Source organism: Diospyros lotus, chromosome 1 (assembly GCF_014633365.1).
Source record: "Diospyros lotus cultivar Yz01 chromosome 1, ASM1463336v1, whole genome shotgun sequence".
In the NCBI taxonomy this organism is placed as follows: Eukaryota; Viridiplantae; Streptophyta; class Magnoliopsida; order Ericales; family Ebenaceae; genus Diospyros; species Diospyros lotus.
The window spans coordinates 28,632,390-28,656,194 of NC_068338.1; the positions used below are offsets into that span (position 1 = coordinate 28,632,390).

The following is a 23,805-nucleotide window of genomic DNA, read 5'->3' on the forward strand; positions in this document are numbered from 1 at the left end:
TGAAAAAAATAATAACAAATTTGTGTCACAAATAATGCCAATTTGAATAATTCGTTCACTTATTATTATAACTAATGTTATTTGTCTAATAAGATGGTAGGTCTAAATATCCAGTAATACTTGTGTGGTCAAGGAGCACAATGGCTTCAATTATTAAATTAGGCTTAACAAGTTTAGTTTTATGGTAGCTTTCTCTTATCATATCAAGGTATTATCCATAATAATAAACTCAAAAAGAACAACTTTAAAGATAAGTAAATAAAAAAATATATCAAACTCTCGATATGGTTTTAATTTTAAAATAAAATTTTAACTTTTTAAATGCCCACATTGAAGCTTTTTCTTTTTTTTTTTAGTTTCAATTGCAAATTAATTTTACACCTTTGAAACTCTATGTTTTATTTTCCCAAACCCTTTTTAAACTTGTCACCCACACTTATAAAAAAACTATATCAACTATCGTCGCTTTTAAGAATCCCATTTTCAACATTATATAATGTGACCTATGTGACTGTCTATGATAATTAAAAGAGATCAATAATTGTTGTCGAGTTTGTAGATCTTAGTAAATCTTTTTTTTTTTTTTTCTTGTGAACTTAAGTCGCAACCATACTATTAATTAATAACGAACATTAATATTACGAGATGAAATTTTATAATTAAGATGAAATAAAAAGTTGGATTTCATGAAAGTAAGATATATTTATATATATATTTTATATTTTATCCAAACCTTTTAAGTTCATACTTTATCTTTATTAATTTTTGTATAAATTAAACCAATAAACATTTATCACTCATTTGATTGCAAATTTATTTTTAAGTTTTTATTTTGTTTTTTAAATTTTATATGCATTTTTTCTAAATTTTTAAAAAATAAAATAGAAAACAAAAATAAAATTGCAAAAAGGGTTTTGCTAATCCTTATTATAATTTAATGTACTTTATTTTTAATATTTAAATATTTATTATTAATTAATAAACATTTTTAATATTGAAAATAAAATATATTAAACACACCTTATTAATAAATATACTAAAAGCAGTTGTCAACAACACTTATCATAAAACAAACACTCAACTGCATTTTATACCCTTCTAGTTTTATAAATTGTTTTTTCAGCAGTGTAAACTTGGTCAAAGAGTCCTTGACTTTTTCTTCTCAAATAATAACCAGACAAGGACCCACCAAGTACTTCTCCTAACCGTCCGATCACCATAAATGTAATATACCTCCAGGTGTCAAAATCTGTTCGTTGTTGCGCTGATATTATAGGAACGATCTCTGGGCATTGGCTACCGTCGGATCCGACGGTTGTACACCTGATAATTATTTCAAGTTCTCTTCTGTATATGCACACATGAGTCGAACGCCACCTCAGCTGCCGAGCAGTTATCTTCTACGACGCGAGAACGGTTCCCGAATCTGGAAAAGACGAAGTCATCCCCAATAAAATGTGAACAGCAGGGCAAAATTGGAGATCAAATTGCCAGTTCTACCGTATTCGGAAGTACCTGAATACTATCGATACGCAGAGAGTGGAAAGAAAAGGACTAACCGGAGGCCCTCTCTCTCTCTCTCTTTCTCTCTCTCTCTCTCGTTGCTAGCGTACGCAGGGGAGTCGTCGGCGCACGCTAATAGAGGTAGAAAAAGCTGGGGAGGACGGAGGTGCGCATCGTAGCCATCGTCGGACGGTGAACAGCGGAACCATTCGTTCGAGCTTGATAGTCTCCTTTCCATTCGGTAAATTCCCGAATATAACCCTCCCTCTCTCGATCTTCCTCGTGCGCGATCTCTCTCTCTCTCTTCCGATCCGCTGTTCTCTTCCGTTAAATTTCGAGCGATCTTCCCTTTGATTGTGGTCTCTGATTGGATGTACTATCGTTACTTCATTATGGACAAATAATTGTACTCGATTTATGTATTTTAGGGTTTCTGGATCGATTTTGCCATGGCTGCGCCAACTGCGAGGGCCAGAGCCGATTACGACTACCTCATAAAGCTCCTTCTGATTGGAGACAGTGGTACGCTATTCACATTTGTTAATTGTTGAGCTGGTTTCCATCATTTCAAACGTTGATTTTATGTGAAGATGTGCGTGTCTGCGTGGACCGCCTTCGTGAATTTGGAGATATATTGATCGGGATAGGACGGTGTTTCCCTGGTTTCTTTTTGTTTAATTTAGATTTGATTGAGGTATTGGGGGTTGTTTTGACCGATCTAGTCGGAACCAGGTCGTTTGGAATGGGTGAATGAATCTATGGGCTATTTTTGGTTTGGAATTTGACGTCTTATCCCAGAAAAAAGAAAAAAGAAAAAAGAAGAAAGAAAAACTTGCTTGGTGTATAGTTTATGCAATGGTGCGGTTTTGACTTTGTAATTGTGTCAATTTTGAAATATGTTACTTGACCTTTTGGGTGGGGTGGGGTGGGGGGAATATGTAGGAAGTCCATTTTAATTTTTTACAATTTGCCAATTTTACTCAATGGCTATTTTTTTGAGGGTCCTGGAGGTTAATTTGATCTTTTAACCACTGTACCTCCACAATGTGGCATTTTTTGAGGTTGTTGTAGCACGTAGTCTCCTCCTTTATTGTGATGGTTATGCTGAGTCAGTTCATCTCTTGGTTGATTGACTGCATTGTGGGACACAAGAAATGTACAACTAAAGCCCCATTTAAAAGATTCAAAAATCTCTGCCCCGCATTACAATAATTTCATCTATAACGCTAGCAAGTGGTCCTTGTGGAATTGTCATGTGGCATTGTCTACTGGGTTATGAGAGAAGTTATTTGTTTAATGTGGTTGTAGTGAACTTTTTTGTTTCCGTGGTGCTATTTCTCTGTCATAAACACTAATAGCTTCTTTGATAGGAATGGCTCTGCCATTGAAACTACTTGAGAACATCTTACCTGGATTATGGGGATGTCTTGTGAGGGATGTTGTGACATGACCTGATCTCAAGGCAAGATTCTGGACCAGGGAGTCAAGTGCTGTCTGGTGTGGAGCTTGCTTAGTTGAATAGCCTCCTTGGACATTTATTACTCCAATATGCATATAGATTTGAAATGTGTTATGTGGGAGAGAGTTTTGAAATATGTATTCTCACATATGTGTCTCACCCTGGCACAAGACTATCATCATCCACCATTGCCAATGTCATCGGAGCTAACTGTCTCGTCTTTGAGTTTTCTGCTTGTTTTGTTTTGGTTTTATTGATTTACTTCTTTTCATTTCTACTCTAACCATCATTTTTTTTTATTTCTCTCTCTCCCTCTCTCTCTTTTTTCCTTTTCTGGTGATAGATGACCTTAAGCATCAGTTTTGCTGGGAGATTGATTTGACTTGTGGTCCCTTTCTTTTCCTTTGTCTTTTCGAACTTCATTTCCCTAGCTTTTCTCGACGATCTTAGATAGTTGCTCCTGAAAAAAGTTTAAGCCCGTAGGTGGCAGAAAGTCAAAGGGGAAATGCTGTTCTTTGTTGCTCTTCTGATTCACTCATTGTTCTAGTCCAAAGTAGAGGTGTGGCAGGGCAAGGCAGTGCTGAGTGAAGGTGAGGAGTGGGGACCCAACCCAAACTCAATCCACACACTCACGAACCATGTACGCATAGATTACTATAATAAATCTACCTCTATCTTCATCTTGTTAGGAACTGACCATTTATTTGCCTTAAGATCACCATCTCCTGTTTGCAACATTTGTCGGTCTTTTTTCCCCTTTTACTTTCAAGGCACACTTTTTTTCCATTATCTGATAAAATTTCTGGGGTAGTAGATTTCTTTGTCCTTTCCTTTTCTATGCTGGAGAGAATGGTACTCAGACTTTATTTTTGTTTTCTTTATGACATTCCTTCATTCTCACAATAAAGGGAGGTATTAATTTGTTCTACTCTTGATATTTGGCCTTTTGCATTGATTTTTTTCACAACTATCTATAATAACAGAAGTCCTTATCACATGTAAATCATGCATTTACCCTCTTAAATGTTGAATAATCTTCAATCAAGTATGGTTTGTTTACCATAGGCTATTTTGAGTACCCAAGGGAAGGTATATTCTTATCAAAGTATGTAATGTCCATTGGCGAAATATACAATACATATAGTGGATAAGCATAATTATTTTTTGGGTTTGGAAAATGATAAACCATCCAAAACATTGGGATTTTATATTGTTTTGACTTATCTGATTTCATGGGGATCAGGTCTCAAACTTTTTGCATCTTACTGGCTCAAGTTGGTCCCTGAAATGCATAACAGGGATGCATGCTGAAAACTCTCTTTGTGTGTGTGAGTGCAGTCATTTTTACAGCCATCACGGGCTTTACTTTTAAGCCTTTGTGTGGATGATGCACAAATTCAAAATGGCTTCACTTGAACAAGTAGGAAAAGGTCATTAAGCCAAGTCAGTGTCAAAAGTGTTCTTTTTATTTTAGTTTATTTTATTTTTTGCTCCAGAGCTGTATGTTGGACATGTCTTGATTATGAACTGATCTATTTACATTTTCAAGTACCCTTTCCTTGTCATTTAACAATAAATAACTGATGATTAACCATACTCAGAATACTCATACTTGCATGCATGCTGTGTAATATAATGATATCTGATAACTTTAGCTGGTACATTCAATTCTTTATTCTTTTTGTGTTTGCTATTTTTCTGCATGCTGTTATATACATGTTCCTACTTCCTATTTCCTAACATGTATTAGTGATCTTCAGGTCTAGTACTTAGATATTTACTATTTATATTCCGATTCTGTTTAATTCATCTTTTTGTTTTGTTCCTAATATTGAAGAAAGGAAAACACTTGGTAGTTGAAGACAAACTTTATACTTTTATCTAAAAAATTCTTTGATCCTTATTCCCCACATCTAGAGACTAAATTCTACATTATGTGCACGAACTGCGGTTTCAGAGGCCTTTTAATCTTCTAGCTGGTTATCATTCAAATATTTATGTTATCATGGTTTGTTTCTTTCTGTGATAAGTAGACAATACCGCCATTAATTGTCAGAGACTGTTTTCCCTACTAGGGACATTCTCTTGATTTGTTGCCTGAGCACATAAAATACAAATTAGGGCCTATTCTGCCATCAATTTGTTTATGAAAGTCATTGAGCTTGTTCAAAAAAACATTTATAGCCTTAGTATCATTTCAAAATTTTTATTTTCCTTTTTGTCCTTAAAAGAGAGAGTGAGAGAAGATGCCATTGTTTTCATTTTCAGAGGATACTAGTTTAGTCAATGTTATACAAACAGAATTCTATATGGAATTGTCAATCAAAAGTAATATGGCTTAATGATCATAGATTGAAGGGTAAATTACCAAAAAGATATTGAACTTTGACTGTACTTTCAATTGAGAATGTCTTTTCAAAATTTCAATAGTATTCACTTTGTAAAGTATTTCAATTGTATACTATTGCCGCCTCCCATTTTTGCTGTTAAGTCATGAAGTGGACTGCCTATGTTGAAAGTAGAAAATGAAAAGATAATGTGGCTTGTGAATATTGCCACATGTATAGAGAGAGTAAACAGAAAGGAAGGAGGGAGGGAGGGAGGGAGTTTAACTGAGATGGAGAGGGAGAAACAAATTAAAAGAAGCCAAAGGCGCTGGTCAGAGCTGATGAACTTTGCAAAACTTGTTTCTACAACTCAAACCTGACCTAGTCACAAAGGAGAAACATAAAGAGAAATGGGAACAAATCCTCCTTAACTGACAGAAATTTAGGAATGAGGATGATTCCTTTTAACGTTAAGAGAAATCTTTGTATTCTCAAAAGCTCTATTGTTCCTTTCATGCTGAAGATGCCATGCAACAGAAAGAGGGGTGGAGCATCACATGAGCCTCTCGCTGTACATTGGGCAACCCCTGTTCTGTGCTCCCATCAGTTCCAAAATAGATTCTGGCCATTGCCTACTTAGCATTGAAGACCAAGAAAATGTGGCTCCAAATATCTCTAGCTAACAGAAATGGAAGACATTGAAAACAAATTTTCAAATCATCTTTCCTTTTCTGTGTTTTTGAGAATAAAAGAGAGGTTTTTAAACGTGAAATTGGATGCATGATTGATGATTTCATTTAACAAGCTTATGTGGATAGGAAGGGGCTGCATTGGCATTCTATTTCTGTACCGAGACATTGTTGAGGGTTAGCTAATTGTGAGCTTGCAAATGTTATTTGATCTGCTAATGATTTCTTTAGCCCATAATATCCAGCGCTTTAGCAATTATGCCTGGCTGGCTGGCTTTATATCACTCAGAACAATGGCTGGCTTTATATCACTCAGAACAATAGAATATGATTACACCTTATTTAGATGGTATTTTCTCTATCCTTAATCTAGATGCAATTTGTTTCTGGAGGGGAAGTCTACTGGAATAAACTTTTAAGAAAATGGAAGAAATTGATTTTGTGTAAAATTTTTGTGCAAGGGCTTATCATTCACCATTTTCCTGTTCAGATCAGGGTAGCAAGTTAACATGTGGGTTTACCATAACCATAGTGATAATTAACATGGTAATGACAATATATTTATGCAACCTTTTGCAGTAGATTTGAGCCATAATCCAACATCTTTTTTTTTTTTTTCTTTTTAATTTTACCTTCTTTGCAGGTGTGGGTAAGAGTTGCCTTCTTTTGCGTTTCTCTGATGGTTCCTTCACTACCAGCTTTATCACCACCATTGGGTGTGCACCGTGACATAAACACTCAAATTTGTTTGTTTCTCTAGGAGTTGCTTCTAATGCTCTTCAGTTTCTATGTTCAGCATTGATTTCAAGATAAGAACCATTGAGCTTGATGGCAAACGGATTAAGCTCCAGATCTGGGATACAGCTGGTCAGGAACGATTCCGGACAATCACAACAGGTAACTTTGGGATATGCTAGGTTCAGCAAAATTACCTGCAAGGTATGGATTGGGGAATCTAACCATCTTGCTAGGCAATAAGAAATAGTGAATCATGCCCCCAAGGCATAGGTCGAGTGGTTGAATGAGCAATATGCCGGTGTCAATCTGGTGGGTTGTGAGTTTGATCCTTGTCTTGTGCAAGGACCAAAGGCCCAATCTGCAATTTACCGCCCCTGGCGTAATCAAGGGCATGAGTACTGAGGGCCGCGCAAGGGCGGTTATCCCAAGAAATAGTGCATCATATTTAATCCTCATATAATCTTCCAATTAGTAGCCTATAAGTTTTTCCCAATTCCGCAGTTAAGTGAGAAAATTCTGGGATTTAATGCTTTAATTTGATTGCTGCTAGTGTCTCTCATTTCCTTCAGATGTTAACTTAGGGTGCGTTTGATTGTAAGCATGAAATTTGCATGGAAATAAAATGTTTTCTAGGCAATTGAATTGTCTAGAATTATATTCCAGGGAAAATATCAATTGAAGGTGTTTAATTGGCTTAGTTTTCTACCTAGAAGTTCTTATAATTTTCTAAGTTTTGGTGTTTGATTGCGATTGTTTTCCCTGAAAATTATCACATATACACATGCAGATAATCAATAAATACACAAATTAATAATCAATTACAAAAAATATGTTAAATATACATACACAAAATATTCAAAAAAATAAATCAAATATACAAACTCAAATATACATCCCCCAATTCATCCATCTTTCCTCTCTGCTATTGCTATTGATGAGACAGAGAGATGGGGAGTTTCCTCGCTGCTCAGCAACAAAGATGGTCTAGTAAACAGATTCTCTGCCGATGATTTCTCCCTTACTAATGAACTAATGAACCGCCCTCGTTCTGTCCATCTCTCTCTCTCTCTCTCTCTATATATATATATATATATACATTTCTGCATGTAACGTGCATAAGCTCTTCACCTCCTTCTGCCCCCATCCGATGCAGCGCCTCTTCCGCTCCAACAAGAAGGCCGCCGCCCGACCTCTGCCTCCCACCGCCGGCCAGCCCCTCAAAGCCGACGTCACCCAGGCGATCCATCTCCAGCAACTGTTGCAGACTCATTGGCAAGGGAAAGACCAAGTTTTGGTCCATCCTCTTTCCAAGACTGTCACTTTGACGCTCGCCTAGAAAACAATCTCTCCCCCGCCCCCATGGGAATTCATTTTCCAGCAAAAGTGGGAAAAGAGGGTCACGTGACCCTAAGTGGGAAAATATTTTCCATTGAAAATTTTGCCAATCAAACACTTCAAAAGCTGGAATTTGGGTAGAAAATGACCATTTTCCATGGAAAAAATGGCCAATCAAACAGGCCATTAGTTCTGAGGACTTCTCCACAAAACAATCTTTGTTGTAGGTCTTAAAATGTGTTACTTTTGATTTTGGGATGATAAATAAATTGTTAGACAAAGTTCCAGAGCTTCTATTCAAAATGATCATGTTCCTTTGAGTAAATATACCAGTTTGTCAGTGTCTTTGTGGTATGTTTGTTTGCTTCTGCTTCATCTAAATACCTCTGCAAAATGTTATTTTCTTTTCCACCTTCTAATTCTAAATTATGGTCCAGCTTACTATCGTGGAGCCATGGGGATTTTGCTGGTTTATGATGTCACAGATGAATCGTCTTTCAACAGTAAGTCTGACATTTAGATGGTTGAGCATATTCTTCTTTGATCTATATCTATGCATTTCAGTTGGAAGGGGATTTTTTGGGACGCACCATTAGATCACCAACATCTACAAGATTTTTCTATGCGTCTTTATGTTTCATTGGAACTCTTCTAGTTGTACTCATTCTCAGACTGTGGTGCAAATTTGAAGTTCTTTTTTGTATGTAATATTACGGGTAAATGGTTGAGAAAACCTGCATTTTTTGGCTGTACATTGGGTTGTCTTGCTCTCTGAGTGATTCTTGAAATTATTGTCTCCCATTTTTGGCAGATATTAGGAATTGGATCCGCAACATTGAACAGCATGCTTCTGACAATGTCAACAAGATTCTGGTAGGGAACAAGGCCGACATGGATGAAAGCAAAAGGGTATGTTGCCCCCCCCCCCCCCCCCCCCCCCCCCATATTCCCTTCTGAAGCCAGCTTTTTGTGCTTATATTGCTTCAAATTTCAGTTTCACAGTTGTACTTCAGCTTATCTCTTCAATTTACTTCCACGTCAAAGTTTGCTTGTGAGGCCCTCGCATCTGAAATCTCCTCTTCTAAATCTGCAGGCTGTGCCAACCTCAAAGGGCCAAGCACTTGCTGATGAATATGGCATTAAATTCTTCGAAACTGTAAGCATGAGTGAATTGGAAATCTTCAAAGACGTCGCGGTAATGTTTGTTTACTTGGCAAACCTGTTGTTTGTTGCAGAGTGCAAAGACAAATCTTAATGTCGAGGAAGTGTTCTTTTCAATAGCAAGGGATATAAAACAAAGGCTGGCCGATACAGACTCCAAGGCCGAGGTAATAACTGAATAATGCACCCCCTCCCATAGTAGTGTGAATAAAGAAATGGTTTGCAGTTAAACTCTCAACTGCTGGGGCTCACTTAAATTACTACTCATTTTTCCAGCCTCAGACGATCAAAATAAATCAACCTGACGCAGCAGCCGGGACTGGTCAACTTGCACAAAAATCAGCATGCTGCGGTTCTTAAACAATCAACATATTCCAGGAGTGGTGATGGAATTCACACCTTGGAGGGGAGGAAAAACGAAATAGAGCAACAGAAAAGAGTAATTCTGATAACCATATGGCAGGTGCTTGTAATTTTCCTTGATGGTCATTCTTTCAATACTTGTTTTAGCGTGTGAAAGATAGGATCTTATTGTCTCAAGACTCTGAAACATGATGATGTTGCTGCAGATACTTTCTTTCCTAACCACTTGCAACTTCTTTTGCTTGGCATGCTATTTGTTAATCCTATTTTTCAAGCAGTGGCAGCATTTCTTATTTATTACAATGCCTTTTTGAACCCAAATTTATCAACTTGTTCAGAATTATAGTCGTCAGTTTCACCAATTTGCTTAATTGGTTGTGTGAATGGGTGGGTGGTGTGGTTCACAAAGTAAGACATGTTCAATGAGCTTACATAAGTTGATAAAAAGGGAATTATTATAAAATGGATACCCGATTCAATTGACAAAATATGTTCATTTAGAATGCTAATATGTAATGTGCTTTGTTAATAATAATTAATATAATTGGCTTGAAAATATAAAGCAAGTTTGATTACTGTTCGTGTCTTTTGACTTTATTTAGTTTTTAATATTTGACTTGAAAGACAATGTGTAATTTCTATTTTCATGTAAAATTGATTGTTTTAATTAGCAAAAATACTTTTTTCGATTGTTTTTTTTTAAATCAAAGGATTTTAGGATAAATATTTACAAAATAACTATTTAAGTTATTTCCCTAAATGAATTATTTGAGCTTTCGCAAGTCTAAAATGAAAAAGCAAGTTTGGAAGTATTCACTGAACTAGATCATTTTTATCATCTCGATTGAAAAATTTAACTATAAAAATATAAGATGATACACCACGTTTGTTTGTTATAGAATTTTTTTTTTAATAAAAAAGAAAAACTTGCAAATGATGTCATATTGATGGATAAGGCAGAGAGGACTAAGCCCAAATTATGAATCTAAAGCCAAGACTTGGGGCAGAAGACTTAACTATTCAGTCTCAACCTTTTAACTAAAATGATAAGTGTCTTTTTGTATCTGACTTCTTCCAGAGTCAGGGCCTTGACAAAGCTGAAAGCCAGAAAGTCCAACCAATATATAAAAAAGACTTTGTATATATGACTTAAATTATAGTTTTATCAATTATTTTCATATCTATAAACTAAACTTGCAATCCACAGCACAATCTCTAGCCATATATGTGGCTTGGCAGCAGTGGCTGCAGTAGGAATTAATTTTCTGGAGGATAGATAGATAGATAGATAGAATAGAGGGGGTTCAAATCCATTATCCATATATATCTGGCTTTGTGTTGTGACCCAAAATAAATAATCTCACAATTGAGTTACGTAATAAATACCCGTCACCCTATTTTGATTACAATAGCAAATCGATGTTTGTTGCAGTAAGATTGAAATCCCTTCCCTGTTTGTAGTCTCTCACCACACCACACCACACCACACACCAGCTAGCAAATTATATATTTGTTGTTGACTGCCGGAATCATTTTCATTTTCTAATTAAATGAGGATTTGTACAGCATTCTGCTTCTTGCCTTCTTGTTAGGTAATAGCTTTTTGGTTCATTACTGTCTAAGAAACCATTCCACCAGAAAGCCTTTTCTTCATGATCAACTCTAGATTGGTTCATTACTGTCTAAGAAACCATTCCACCAGAAAGCCTTTTCTTCATGATCAACTCTAGATAGATTAGTGTGGTATGCTAAGAGTTCATCTACCCAAATATATATATATATATATATTCTTTACAAACAAAAGGAGTGAAGTTGACATTAATTTTCTTCTTCTTAGTAATTATAACTCTCACCAAATTATTTAATTTGAAGCTGGGTGTAGTTGTTGTGACGTTTGTTGTGTGACAAGTGCATGAAACATCATATTTTATGAAAGTAGTAAATAATGCATCATGATGATTTTATTTTAATTTCTAACATCTTGGTATTGCTTCTTTAATTACATTGTAGCGAAATTGGACCGTTTTGTGGATCTAGTAGCTCACCTCCTTTGAAAATTGAGGGGTCATTAAATGCTACAATCCTAGCTTTTCGGAATTTTGTGCTTCAAAAGATAGACAGAGGGCACAACTCTTCGGTCTTCCCTCTAATTAATACTTGAAGGAAAAACAAAATCATATCCTCTCGGTACCTAACTTTGACATAATTTGTTGGTAATTCTTTTCCAAACTATTTGTTACGAGACAAGGAGAAAATTTTGAGTTATGTTTATTTATAAATTTACTCCTAAAATTTCTTTTAATGACCCTAGGGGTATCAGAGACGATCTATTTCATGTGTTTGGGAATTTGAGATATTATAGGGTAGTGAGTTCGATTCTATTTCCGTGTGAAACTATGTAATCGTCTGTGTCCATTATAAAGATTAGGTCCCGAGATTTGGCTCGCAATAAATTTGTTTATACACCTAGGTAGAATTAAAGAGAACCATGAGTTTTAAAGAAGATGGAATAGCGCTCAAATGCTGTCAGTGATCGAGGACCTCACAAATTTCCCACTTTATAAAAAGAAAAAAAATTATTTTAATTTTTTTTTATCATGATATGTCACGTGTCTTATTAGTTAGAGTATTATACGTGTCTTGCTAGTTAGGGTATAACACGTAACCCACAAACTCTTTTGTTATCTAATGAAAAGGTTTACACGTGGAAGATCTTACCCAAAGTCTATATATTTTTTTTGTTGTTAAACATACAACAATAAAAACTTGTTTGAAGTAAGGGAAACTGTCGTCTGAAGTCGTGTGAAACATTGTTGTTCGAAAGTATAGCTGCCAAAGTAACTTTTTCGAAGAAAGAGTTCGTCTCTCAAAGAGAGAGCCAGTTTCTCGGAGAGGTTCCTTTGGTTGGGTGCCTCGCGGAAAGAATTAACTCTCAGAGGGAGCTGGGCTCTCAGATAGAGTTGGTCTCTCAGGAGGGTTCCTTTTGTCAGGTGCCTTGTTGGAAGAACTGATCTCTCGAAGGGAGCTGGGTTTCTCAGACAAATTCGACTAGCCTGGTGCCCTGCTCTGTTGATGACTCTTGGAAAGGGGCTGGTACTCTTGGAGAGGAATGGGTAGGCTTTCGAAAAGGAAAGATGCCTCATCTTTCGAGAATGTGCTTCGTAGGGCCTTGGAGAGAATTGATATTCTCTCGAAGGGACAAACACAACCTTGGCTTAGCTCCTAGAAGAACTACAAAACACGATAGAAATTAAAAGGCTTGTAGGAAGGATCTTCTGTGAAGATCCTTCAACGGTCAAGTCAGTATGCAAGGAAAGGAAAAGCCACAGAAAGAAACGTAAGAACTTCAGAAAGGAAAATTTGAGAGAATCGAGATAGGTTACTAGATGTTTATTTTGCCAATTATGTTGTGTCTTGCCTTTTATAGTGATCCAAGTCTCAATAATTGATTTGGGACACATGGCCTTTTGGAAAGATGTGTCTCCGAGAGAGAAAGAATCCTTTCGAAGGTATTCTCGAAGGAATCTCTCCAAGAGGCCTATTGATAGTTTCGTTCTCCGAGGTTCTTTTTCTTGAGAGACCCTTTTCGAGAGAATCCTGTCGGAGAGATTGGGCACCACAGTTTTAGTTAGGAGGAGGATTTGGCCAAAAATCATGTTTAGCTACTGTGCACTAGAGTTGACTTATATAGATGAGTGAGGTCTTAATAAATTAATAAACACATCAAACTCTACAAACTCACTAATATCTACTTACATTTTTTTTTTTTTTAAAGTACTAATTTGATTGGTCGAAACTATGTCAAGAGGGGGTGAAGCTCTGCTTTTACAAAGAGTTTAGAAGTTGACTTGTTTGGTGATTTATCATTAAAAAAAATGTGAAAATTAAGAAAAAACGGACACAAAAACTTAATATAGTTTAACCTTGATGGCTATCAAATCACAAAACATGAGTTACCAACATATTTCTAGGTCTTTGATCAATTAAACCGTTTATATCCGGACAATTTCATGAACAAAAGTTCGTAAACCTCAAAATCCAAGATGGTTTGCTTATAACGAAGAGAACTGTGTATTTGTATTTTACAGCGAAGAAAGAAAGGTGAAAGAATGAAGCGCCAGATTTACATCTATATCTATATCTAAATCTAAATATAAATCACAAAGGTAAAAGAAGAAGAAACAAGGCTACTATTTAAAAATGAAGATATCTGCAAGGCACCAAAATTCCAAACCACAAGCCGGCCTCGAATGCAAAACTGTTCTGCAAAGTAACCCAAAACTTGAGAATCAATCATCGGGCAATTTGCAACCACGGGGGGATCTTGGCCAACATGAGATTATTCTCGTAAGGAGTCAAGTTCAAGTCCAAAGACAAAATTATTCTCTTGTTGCTGCTGCTAATAATCGTAGTCTTCTCCATCTCCGTCGATTGGCTGCTGGTACCAGTGCTGCCATCGCTGACGGTGGAGGCGCGGTGGCGCCTCATGTGGCCGCCGAGGGCTTGGCCGATGGAGAACTCCAGGCCGCAGATGGGGCACTCGTGGGTCTTGGGCTTAGCCGGGAAGCTTGGCTTCTGGACGTGGAGGTGGTCTCCGGCGCCGGCCATGAGCCGGGGCTTCTTGTGGCTGGCCCTGTGGCCTCCCAGAGCTTGGAACGACGAAAACTCCCGGTTACAAGTCTTGCAGGTGAAGAGCCGGCCGGCCGGCGACGCCGCAGACTTGCCGACCCGGGACAGCAGCATGAGGCAGTTGGCCATCGCCAAGGCCTCCACCTCTACTTCATCTCTGCTTCTCTTCGTCAACACCGTCATAGCCGATAATTAATAGGATTACAAAAGAGATAACCTTTCTCGTACTCAACACGAAAACCCCCAATAAACCTAATCTCACAATCTCAGATATTCTACTATATATATACTCACAACTGATGTGTATATATATATATATATATATGTTGTTTGCTGTGAAAGAAAGCAGATTTGCTGTATCTGTGTCTTGGGCAATAAGAAATGAAGATTTTTGAGTTATGGCGGTGGGATTGGCTACATGTATGGATGCACATATATATATATATATGCACAACAGCTGGCGATTTGAATAGTTGGGAGTGGGTGGAAAAAGAAGAAGAAAAAAACTCGATGCGAAGAGGATACGCATGAGATGTGTGATAGCGTCACCGCGTTGATGAAGGGAGGCGAAAGCAACCGCGGGGGGAAAGAGTCCGAAAGAGGGAGCTCCACTGCCACTTGTTTCTTAATTTGACGCTTCCAGAACTTTTCCCTTTTTCTTTTCTTATCTTTCCTCTTCCTAAATTTTATCGGATTCTTTTGTTTTCCTTTTTGAAAAAAAAAGGAAAGTTCTTGCCGGGTGATAACTGTCAATACAACTCTAATTGACCACACCACACCACACCCCACCCCACCCCACCCCACCCCGCCGGTAAACAAAGTATACAGTCTTAGAACTAAATATCCTCTATTTTTAATTAATTAAAGTGAAGAGTGAAAACCACCCTTGCAATCGATAGCTATATTAAAGACACCTGTCAATAAACATCACCCGTGATAATAAGATTGGGTTTTCTTCTTCTTCTTCTTCTATTCCTATTGCTGTCTGTCGACAATCAAGCTGGGTTTACCAGAACATATTATATAATGCAAAAATTGTTGCAGTAAATGAGATGGGCTGTTGTTGTAATTAGTTAGTTAATAAAGAGGCAGATTTTGACCGAAAATGGTGGCCATATAAAATTGAATTCACCAACCATCAGTTGCCTCTAAGGTCACATCAAGGAGTAGTATTAGTAGTTGAAGAATTATGTATAACTAAGCCCAGATGATGCAGTTGGAGTATGAAAGCAAGAAAGGAAAGCAATTCCATGGGCCAAGTCGCCAAGAGAAAACTGAAAAATACTTAAAAAAATTACATTAATTCGGGGTGCATATGTAGTAGGAGAGTTTATATTTAATGTCCAAGATACGCCTACATACATTGTCTAATAAATACTTGTAAATTTAATAAAGCAAGTTGTTAAGTAAAACACACACACACACACACACTTAATTAAATTAGAAAAGATTAAATGACGTTATCAAATCAAATATATGGACTATATGTATTGAGGAGGTGGAGTGTACTCACACACCAAATACATTTAAATATATTCTTTTCAAACGACGAAGGCCGCCGGTCTGTCGCGTGCAGATATTGAGTAAGCATTAAGCAAGCACACCCACACCCGCACCCGCACCCGCACGCACGGCATGAACATATGTAAGACAGTGAATATGTTAATGGCCACGACACACTTGGCCCGTGGGGGAGGGGGGGGGGGGGGGTGAGTACCCAGTAAGTAATATATTATTATTATTATTATTATAGACTTAATAGTGTGTGGTATGTTCGTCGTTCATTGTACGCGGCTTCGCACAAAAAAAGGCAGCTCAGTGTTGGCTTCGGTTTTCACACGCGCCATTTCTTCAAAAATTAAGTCGGTTCCAGCGACTAGGAAGGGCGTCCGTCCTGGGTTTGAATGCGGTTGTTGACCAATTTTGACTTAGCATTTTGAGGAATTCATTATAAGAGAGGTTGAAGATGATTTTCTATAGAAATGTAGTTTCGAGGAAGTGGGGGTATGAGTCTTCTAGAGAACTGTTTTGAAATGTCGTGACAATGTGGTACAAATGTCATAGATTGGTAACAGTCGTGGAAATTAATGTTGGCTTGATACAAACACCTCTCATTTAATAATTAAAAAATATAATATTTAATTTTTTGATATATAAAATGTTAAGATTTGATATCTTAATTATTAAAAATTATTGTTTTAAATCTTTATTATGATCAAGAATAAAGAAATTGTTATATACGCCACATAAGATGTCACGTTAGGAAAATATATCAGATTAAATTTAATACATAAATATGGCATTTAATCTTAGAACAGTTAAAAAAATTTGGGGTTTGGTTCCAAATATGAAAAAAAAATCAAATTTGATAAAAGAAAGACTTAAATTTAATAAAAAGACTTAAATTTAATATTTTTAGGTCTTTTTTTATGAAACTTTTAGTTTTTTTTAAAATAAAATTTAAGTCTTTTTTTAATATCAAATTTGATCTTTTTTATATCAGGAATCAAATCTCATTTTTTTTTAATTGTTAAGGGACCAAACGTTATATTTACGTATTAAATCTAATCTGATATATCTTGTTAACGTTACGTTCACTTGCGAAAATAGAAGCGTTCATGCACACACTAATATTCGATCACGATAAAGAGTTAAATTAATACTTTTTAATAATTGACATACCAAAGCATGACAGTTTTGATAACTTCATAAATTTATTAATTCTCATGTTGTATTTTAATTTTTAATTAAATATTATTGTAGGTGTTTCTTGCTCTACCCCTTATGGGTTGAACTCAACTCAACGGGCTAGCCTAATCGCATACGGCCTAGTAGATCTCGAGTTGAATTCGTTGAAGTAAACTCATGCACCACTGGAGCCCGAGCTCGAATTTCAGGGCCAAGCAAGTTTCTAGCAATGCCTCTAGCTCGCCGTACTATTCGAGCAAGCTCCTAACTACTATCCGAGCGAGCTCCCAACTACGCTTCGAGCCAGCTCCCAATAACTCTTACAGTTTGTCGCCCTACCAATCAGCTTGCATAACGAGAAAGTCATATGCATGAGAATATTAGCGGCCTAGGGGCCGTCTCAGCTGGGCCATTCAAGCCCAGTTTGGCCCTGTCCTCTCGACCAATTTGATCAGCCCATATCAGTCCCATCCTGACTCCTTGCAACAATATCATTACAGTCGTGTCTGGATTTTCGTGCTTTCATCTTAGATTCTATCATTATTAATGATGGATCCCATCCACATTAATAAGAGTCCCATCGACACCTTACTGCTACATGGATGTTTTCGTCGGTGCTTAAAATTTTGTCCCATCATCTGCAGACGTATAGCTAATACAGGAAGATTTCTCCACCTCCCATATATCAACCAGCTTTTCCTTGGAGTCATGATATGCTTTTTCCACCAACTTGTCGATACTCGGCATTTCCTTACTCGCTTAGTTACTTGAGCGTCGAAGTATTATTTTAGGGACCAAACGACGGATCAGCAGACCAAACCAGATAACCTCTTTCTTCTCCCTTTCGGATTCATTACACTAGTGTAGGCCAACGAATCTCGATCGATTAATTCCGAACGTCAACAAATATTTAATACAATTTATTGGAATATTGTACATTTTTGTTTAATAAAAAATAATTAAATGTTAGTTGAACATCGTAAATCTTTTATTTATTTATATTAATATTCCTAATCAACGTTTCCAACTCCTTCCAGTGGATACCAGTAAATATGGTATGTACTGATTATTTATAAATAGTCAGTCACGTGCCATTAAAACGGAAAAATCTATTATAGTCATAAAATCCTCGTAGTATTATCATAATCATTCAACAAATATACATCGATTTCCAAAAATGTGAAATCTCTCATTTAAGGGTATTTGTAATTTAGCTTCAAAATTTTTGTATGAAGGGTTAATTATGGAATTCAGTATTGAGATTCGAATACGAGACTCTAATCGACTATATAGCGACTACAGTTTAAGGGCTCCTTAAATTCTAATTTGTGCTCGCTCTCAATCGCTGGACTATATTTGTGGAGGCAACAAATATACATCTTTGTACGGGAATGAGAGGATTTATGTTTATAACGTAAAAGAATTAAAAGCGAATGTTATGTTCTCTTTACTGTTTTTAAATCATTTTTAATTTTTGATTTTTTAAAATAATGAAAATACGTTGTATTTGCTGTTTTTAAAAATAAAAAAAATTATAAAAAAAACTCTAAACTCAAAATATATTTATTTATTTATATTTTATTATTATAATAGAAAAAATATTACAAAATTCATTAACTTTAAAATTTATATATATTGATAATAATATATTAATATTAAATATTTATAATTTACTGAATAATCAAATTTATTAAATAAAATATCAAGAGAACGTATTTTTTAATTTTTTTAAAAATAGATTATTAAAATAAAAAATTAAAAATAAAAAAATAAAAAATAAAAAATAAAGAAAACACAACCGAAGTTCTCCTGCTTTTTTCTCTAGCTTCTCAAAACATGAATTTTTAGAGTCCTCAAACAGCACATGAAAGCAAAGAAATTGGGTGGGGCCCAGCCATATGATACCACAGTTTAAGGTGGTGTTCCCATCTGCTTGTACACTATATCAACCTTTTAATATAAAATTTTATTATGTTAAGTTTAGAGTATTTTTTAAATTAAAATATAAAATATTTAAGATAAAATTAGAAAGTATTTTAAAATTTTTATTAAATTATTTATTAAATTTCTTAAAATAGAATGAATAATATAAGTATCATTTTTTTTTTATCTATAAGATCTAAAATATGCTTATCTTAAGGAGGGAGAGATAAATATATTTGAAAAATATCAAATAAGAAATCAAGTGATTTATTTTCTAAGAATTATCAGATAAATTTAACAAACACATTGAAAAGAACAACAGTCTGAAATATTTTCTATATCTTATTTTTTTCGATTTATATCTTAATTAACAAACATTACCTATATTTATATGATATTTTTGATATATTTAAAAATAACAATAGTATGTTACGCAGGGGCAGAGCCAACAAAATTTTTCAATGAAGACGAGGCGAGTAAGCAAGGGGAGAGTCAACGAGGGTGAGTAATGAGCGATGATCGAGGGCGAGGGCCAAGGGGGGTGGCAAGGGCAAGGCGACGAGTGATGGATTCAAAGAGAGGCAGCAAGTAAGAGCGATTGAGTGTGGCGAGGGATCAAGAAGGGTGAAAGGGGTGAACGACTTCAGCGATGGTCTGACGAAGGCATGGAGCAAGTGAGAGCGAGAGACAAGCAATTGACATTGAGCGAAAGGGAGAAGGGTAAGGGGGTGGGCGGCTGGGCGCTCGAGCGAGAGAGGAGGCTTTCTAAATTTATTATGGCCACGAGTGTAGGCAAAAATTAATGGCGGGCCAAGAGTGGCTTTGCCCGTGATGTTATGCAATTACGTAATAAAACGACATCCAATACTTATATATGTTGAAGCATAAGTTATGTATATCTATCTCATTAAATGCTCTTTTACCCTTCTACGGTTGAAATACGGGGAAATTAGATTGGGATTGACAAAGACTGGTGTGCCCCATAGTCAAACGCTGATTAGAATTGTATCGGAAGGATATGCTCTTAAATTTAGACGACTTTAGTTACACGTCGCAAACAAGATTAGTTTAAGCAACGGAATATATAGAAGCTAACATTTTTCCTCATCCTTAGTCTTAACTCTTAACAGACAAACTAGAGAAAATTCAAGGAGCCTGCTCACGCACGTTATTAGACATACTAGACATCCTTAGTCTTATATACCTCTTTCAATGAAAATTTAAGGGTAATTAGTAGTCAGTCCAGCTATATGACAAGTTAATTAAGCAAAGGGTTATTTCATTCCCAACCACCACAATCCCAAACAAACCATGAACCCAAAGAACCACCCTGTGCTAGCCAAGTCAACCAAGCTCTTATCATGCACCAACTCATTTCCATTTTAAAAATGTCATTTATACATTTCAATTTGATATTGTTATTAAAAAAAAAATATTTATCATAAATGTCAACCTCAAACATTAACATTCAAATAGCATTTTAGTTAAAATTGGGTGTGGGTCCCACTCTTTCGTACAGATAAAAAGCATTTGAGCCGTTCCTTCCGATAAAGAATATATATGTCATTCAAAATGGAGTAGCACTAGTTAGGGAAATTCTATTTAGAACCCGAAAATTTACTCTTCAAAACTCACGTCCCATCAAAATTTTCAATAATTTTAGTATACCTCTTTTACCCCCACAACCCACAGCAAAGTCTCTTCTCCGATCACCTCTCATCCCCAGCCATCACCTAAATATATAAATACGCACTCACATATACTTATACATATATATATACACACAGCATGGCCACGGCAATGGCAGTCGCGACCATGCAACCCAGTGCACACACACATATACACTCACACACTTATATAAATATATACACACTCACACACACTTATATATATATATATATACAAGTTCCATGGCCGCGGCCATGGAAACCCCCCGCACCTCGCGGTGCGGGGGTTTCTGCAATCCCCGCACCGCGAGGTGCGGGAGTTTTTGAAATCCCCGCACCTCGCGGTGCGGGGGTTTCAGCAACCCCCGCACCGTGAGGTGCGGGGATTTCTAAAATCTCCGCACCTTGCGGTGGGGGGAATCAAGCCTTCCCCGACTACTGGGAAGACTTGATTAAATTTGTTTTATTTTAATTGAATTTGTTTTATTTTATTTATTTTATTTTAATTAAATTTGTTTTATTATAATAAAATAAAATAAAAAATAATATAAATAAATAAATTCTAAATATCTGTATTTTAAGTAATTATAAATTAACTAATTTTAAATTTTAAATCATTGTAATTAAGTGTTGAATTTTTAATACTTAAAAAAATTTAAAATTTATTTTATTGAATTACTTAAAAATATGCATATCTAAAAATCCTATCATCATTTAAAATAATTTTTTTTAAATATATATATCTTTACCTAATTTAATAAGATAAATTTAAAAATCCTATCATCATTTAAAATATATTCTTTTTAAATATAAAAAAAATATATTTTAAATGATGATAGAATTTTTAGATATGTGTATCTTCAAGTAATTTAATAAGATAAATTAATTAATTTTAAATTCTTTTAAGTATTAAAAATTCAACACCATGATTTAAAATTTAAAATTAGTTAAATTATAATTACTTAAAATGCAGAAATTTAAAAATTATTTATTTGTATTATTTTTTAATTTTATTTTATTATAATAAAAATTTTAATTAAAATAAAAATATAAAAAGTCTTCCCGACTGCTGGCAGTCGAGGATTTCAGCAATCCCCGCACCTCGCGGTGCGGGGGTTGCTGAAACTCCCGCACCGCGAGGTGCGGGAATTGCTGAAATCCCCGCACCTCGTGGTGCGGGGGTTGCTAAAAACCTCCGCACTGCGAGATGCGGAGGTTTTCATGGCCACGGCTACCATGGCCGCAGCCATGTTTTTGTGTGTGTGAGTGTATATATATATATATATATAGGTGTGTATAAGTATGTGTGTATATATATATGTGTGTGTGTTGGGTTGCTGTGTGTATATATATATATATATATATGGGTGGGTGTGTGAGCTTGCTAGTTGTATGGCCGCGGCCATGCTCTGTATATATATATGTATGTGTTTGTGTGTATATGATGTAGGAGGGAAAGAGAGATGCGAGATAATGGTCGGCGATGAGAGGTGATCGGAGAAGAGGGTTGGCTGTGGCTGTGGGGGGATAAAATAGGTATTTTAAAATTATTAGAAATTTTGATGGGACGTGGGTTATGAAGAGTAATTTTTCGGGTTCACGATAGAATTTCCCCACTAGTTAATAAGGGTAAATCACATTAAATATCACTAAATTTTAGTGTACTCTTCATTTTTAGTTACTAAATTTTAATTTTTTTTAATATGATCACAGAAGTTTAAAAAATTTTGTAATGTGGTCACATGTATGATTTTCTGGTTAATGTGACAAATAATAAAAATTATTATGCAATGACAACTAATCAGAACGTGCCACTTGTCAATATATATAATAATATTATATTAAAATATTATTGCATAATATTTTTATTGCTTGTCACATCAACATCACGTCACCCACATCGACTATAAAGTGGTTGAAAAATCTTATATATGACTATATTTTAAAACTTTTTAAACTTATGTGATCATATTAAAAATAATTAAAGTTTAGTGATCAAAATAAAAAACACATTAAAATTTAGAGTGTGTTTGATTGCACACATTTTTCATGAAAAATATGTAATTATTACACATTTTTTATGAAAAACAATTAAACACTCTTAATTTTTTCATGAAAAAATATGTATAGTACAACCATTTAAAGTTTCTTTCCATGGAATTCATTTTTTAAGGGGGTGAGATGGTTTTTATTTTCTAGATAATATTACCTAGATTTAAATTCTAAATAATACAATCAAACATATATTTAGTGATATTTGATATGATTTACTCAATTAATTGGGATAAGACCGTACTGTATCGTACCGTACGGCAGCTGCATCTTCAAAGTTCAAACGTTTGTTTGCTCGTGATCCTCTTGGTTTGTTGTTTGTTCCATTAACGTTGGTTGGTTAGTTCGTTCCACAAGAGACGGCGTGCATTTGCCAACGGCGACAATATCAATTGGAATTGGGTAAGGCATGCATGTTAACAAGAACTAGCTAAGCGATGACGTACGCCCGCCACTGCGACGCATGGACTTGTGCCAGAGATGGGCCTTCTTCTAGCTAGTTTTGCCTTACGTCATGATTAGTAATTTACATGCATCTAATAATATAATTAAATAATTCAAAAAATAAAATATTAAGTTTCATGGACACCTCATTTGCAAATGGATCATGTAAGTAATTAAGATGGGGGCATGGATGCAACTGGCACAACTTTGCTTTGATTAGCTAAAAATAAAATAAAATCTGTGGATCGATGTGCTCGTTGTTTCGTTGGTACCGTTCTTTGGTCTAATTAGTTTTGAAGTTTGAAGCCGCCTGGAGGTCAACTGAAGATCTCACCAATTTTGACCACCTCCGCACCAACCATTAATACATACATACATCAATATATGCACAAAATACATTAGCATGCATTTATAACTCACTGAAACATCTTGAAATTAAAGGAAAAATATTATTGATACATCATGATATAGATCTTAAGTTACATAATGATGTTTCAATGTCTAAAATATTTTCACCCAAGGTACTGAGGCGCAGTGAGATAAGTAGGGCTGGCAATTTTGGACACGACCTGGTTACACGACACGACACGACACGGAGTTAAGTGAGTTAGGGTTGGGGTTAATCAGGTTCGGGTCATAAACGGGTCAACCCGTTTATGACACGATTATTTTCGTGTTTTAGGCGGGTCAATCCGTCTAACCCGTTTAGACACGAAATGACACGTTTAATTAAACGTGTTAACGGGTTGACCCGAACACGTTAACACGATTATATACGAAATGACACGTTTAATTAAAAGGGTTAGTGGGTTGATCTAAACACCTTA

At 35.6% G+C, this 23,805-nt stretch overlaps 2 protein-coding genes across 2 annotated transcripts; one reads left to right on the plus strand and one right to left on the minus strand.

Annotated features, from left to right (window-relative positions):
• The first annotated feature begins 1,513 nt into the window (after nt 1–1,513).
• LOC127807424 (ras-related protein RABE1c-like) lies at nt 1,514–9,878 on the plus strand. The gene is made up of 9 exons (XM_052345266.1): nt 1,514–1,744; nt 1,932–2,025; nt 6,622–6,694; nt 6,775–6,875; nt 8,489–8,554; nt 8,863–8,960; nt 9,145–9,207; nt 9,287–9,379; nt 9,489–9,878. The coding sequence occupies exons 2-9, from the start codon at nt 1,953–1,955 to the stop codon at nt 9,570–9,572; spliced, it is 651 nt and encodes a 216-aa protein (XP_052201226.1). The 5' UTR covers nt 1,514–1,744; nt 1,932–1,952; the 3' UTR covers nt 9,573–9,878.
• A 3,722-nt stretch (nt 9,879–13,600) lies between these two features.
• On the minus strand, nt 13,601–14,622 carry LOC127797382 (zinc finger protein ZAT8-like). Its single transcript, XM_052330239.1, has one exon. It carries the CDS (start codon nt 14,385–14,387, stop codon nt 13,869–13,871), a length of 519 nt encoding a protein of 172 aa, XP_052186199.1. The 5' UTR covers nt 14,388–14,622; the 3' UTR covers nt 13,601–13,868.
• Nucleotides 14,623–23,805: the final 9,183 nt, after the last annotated feature.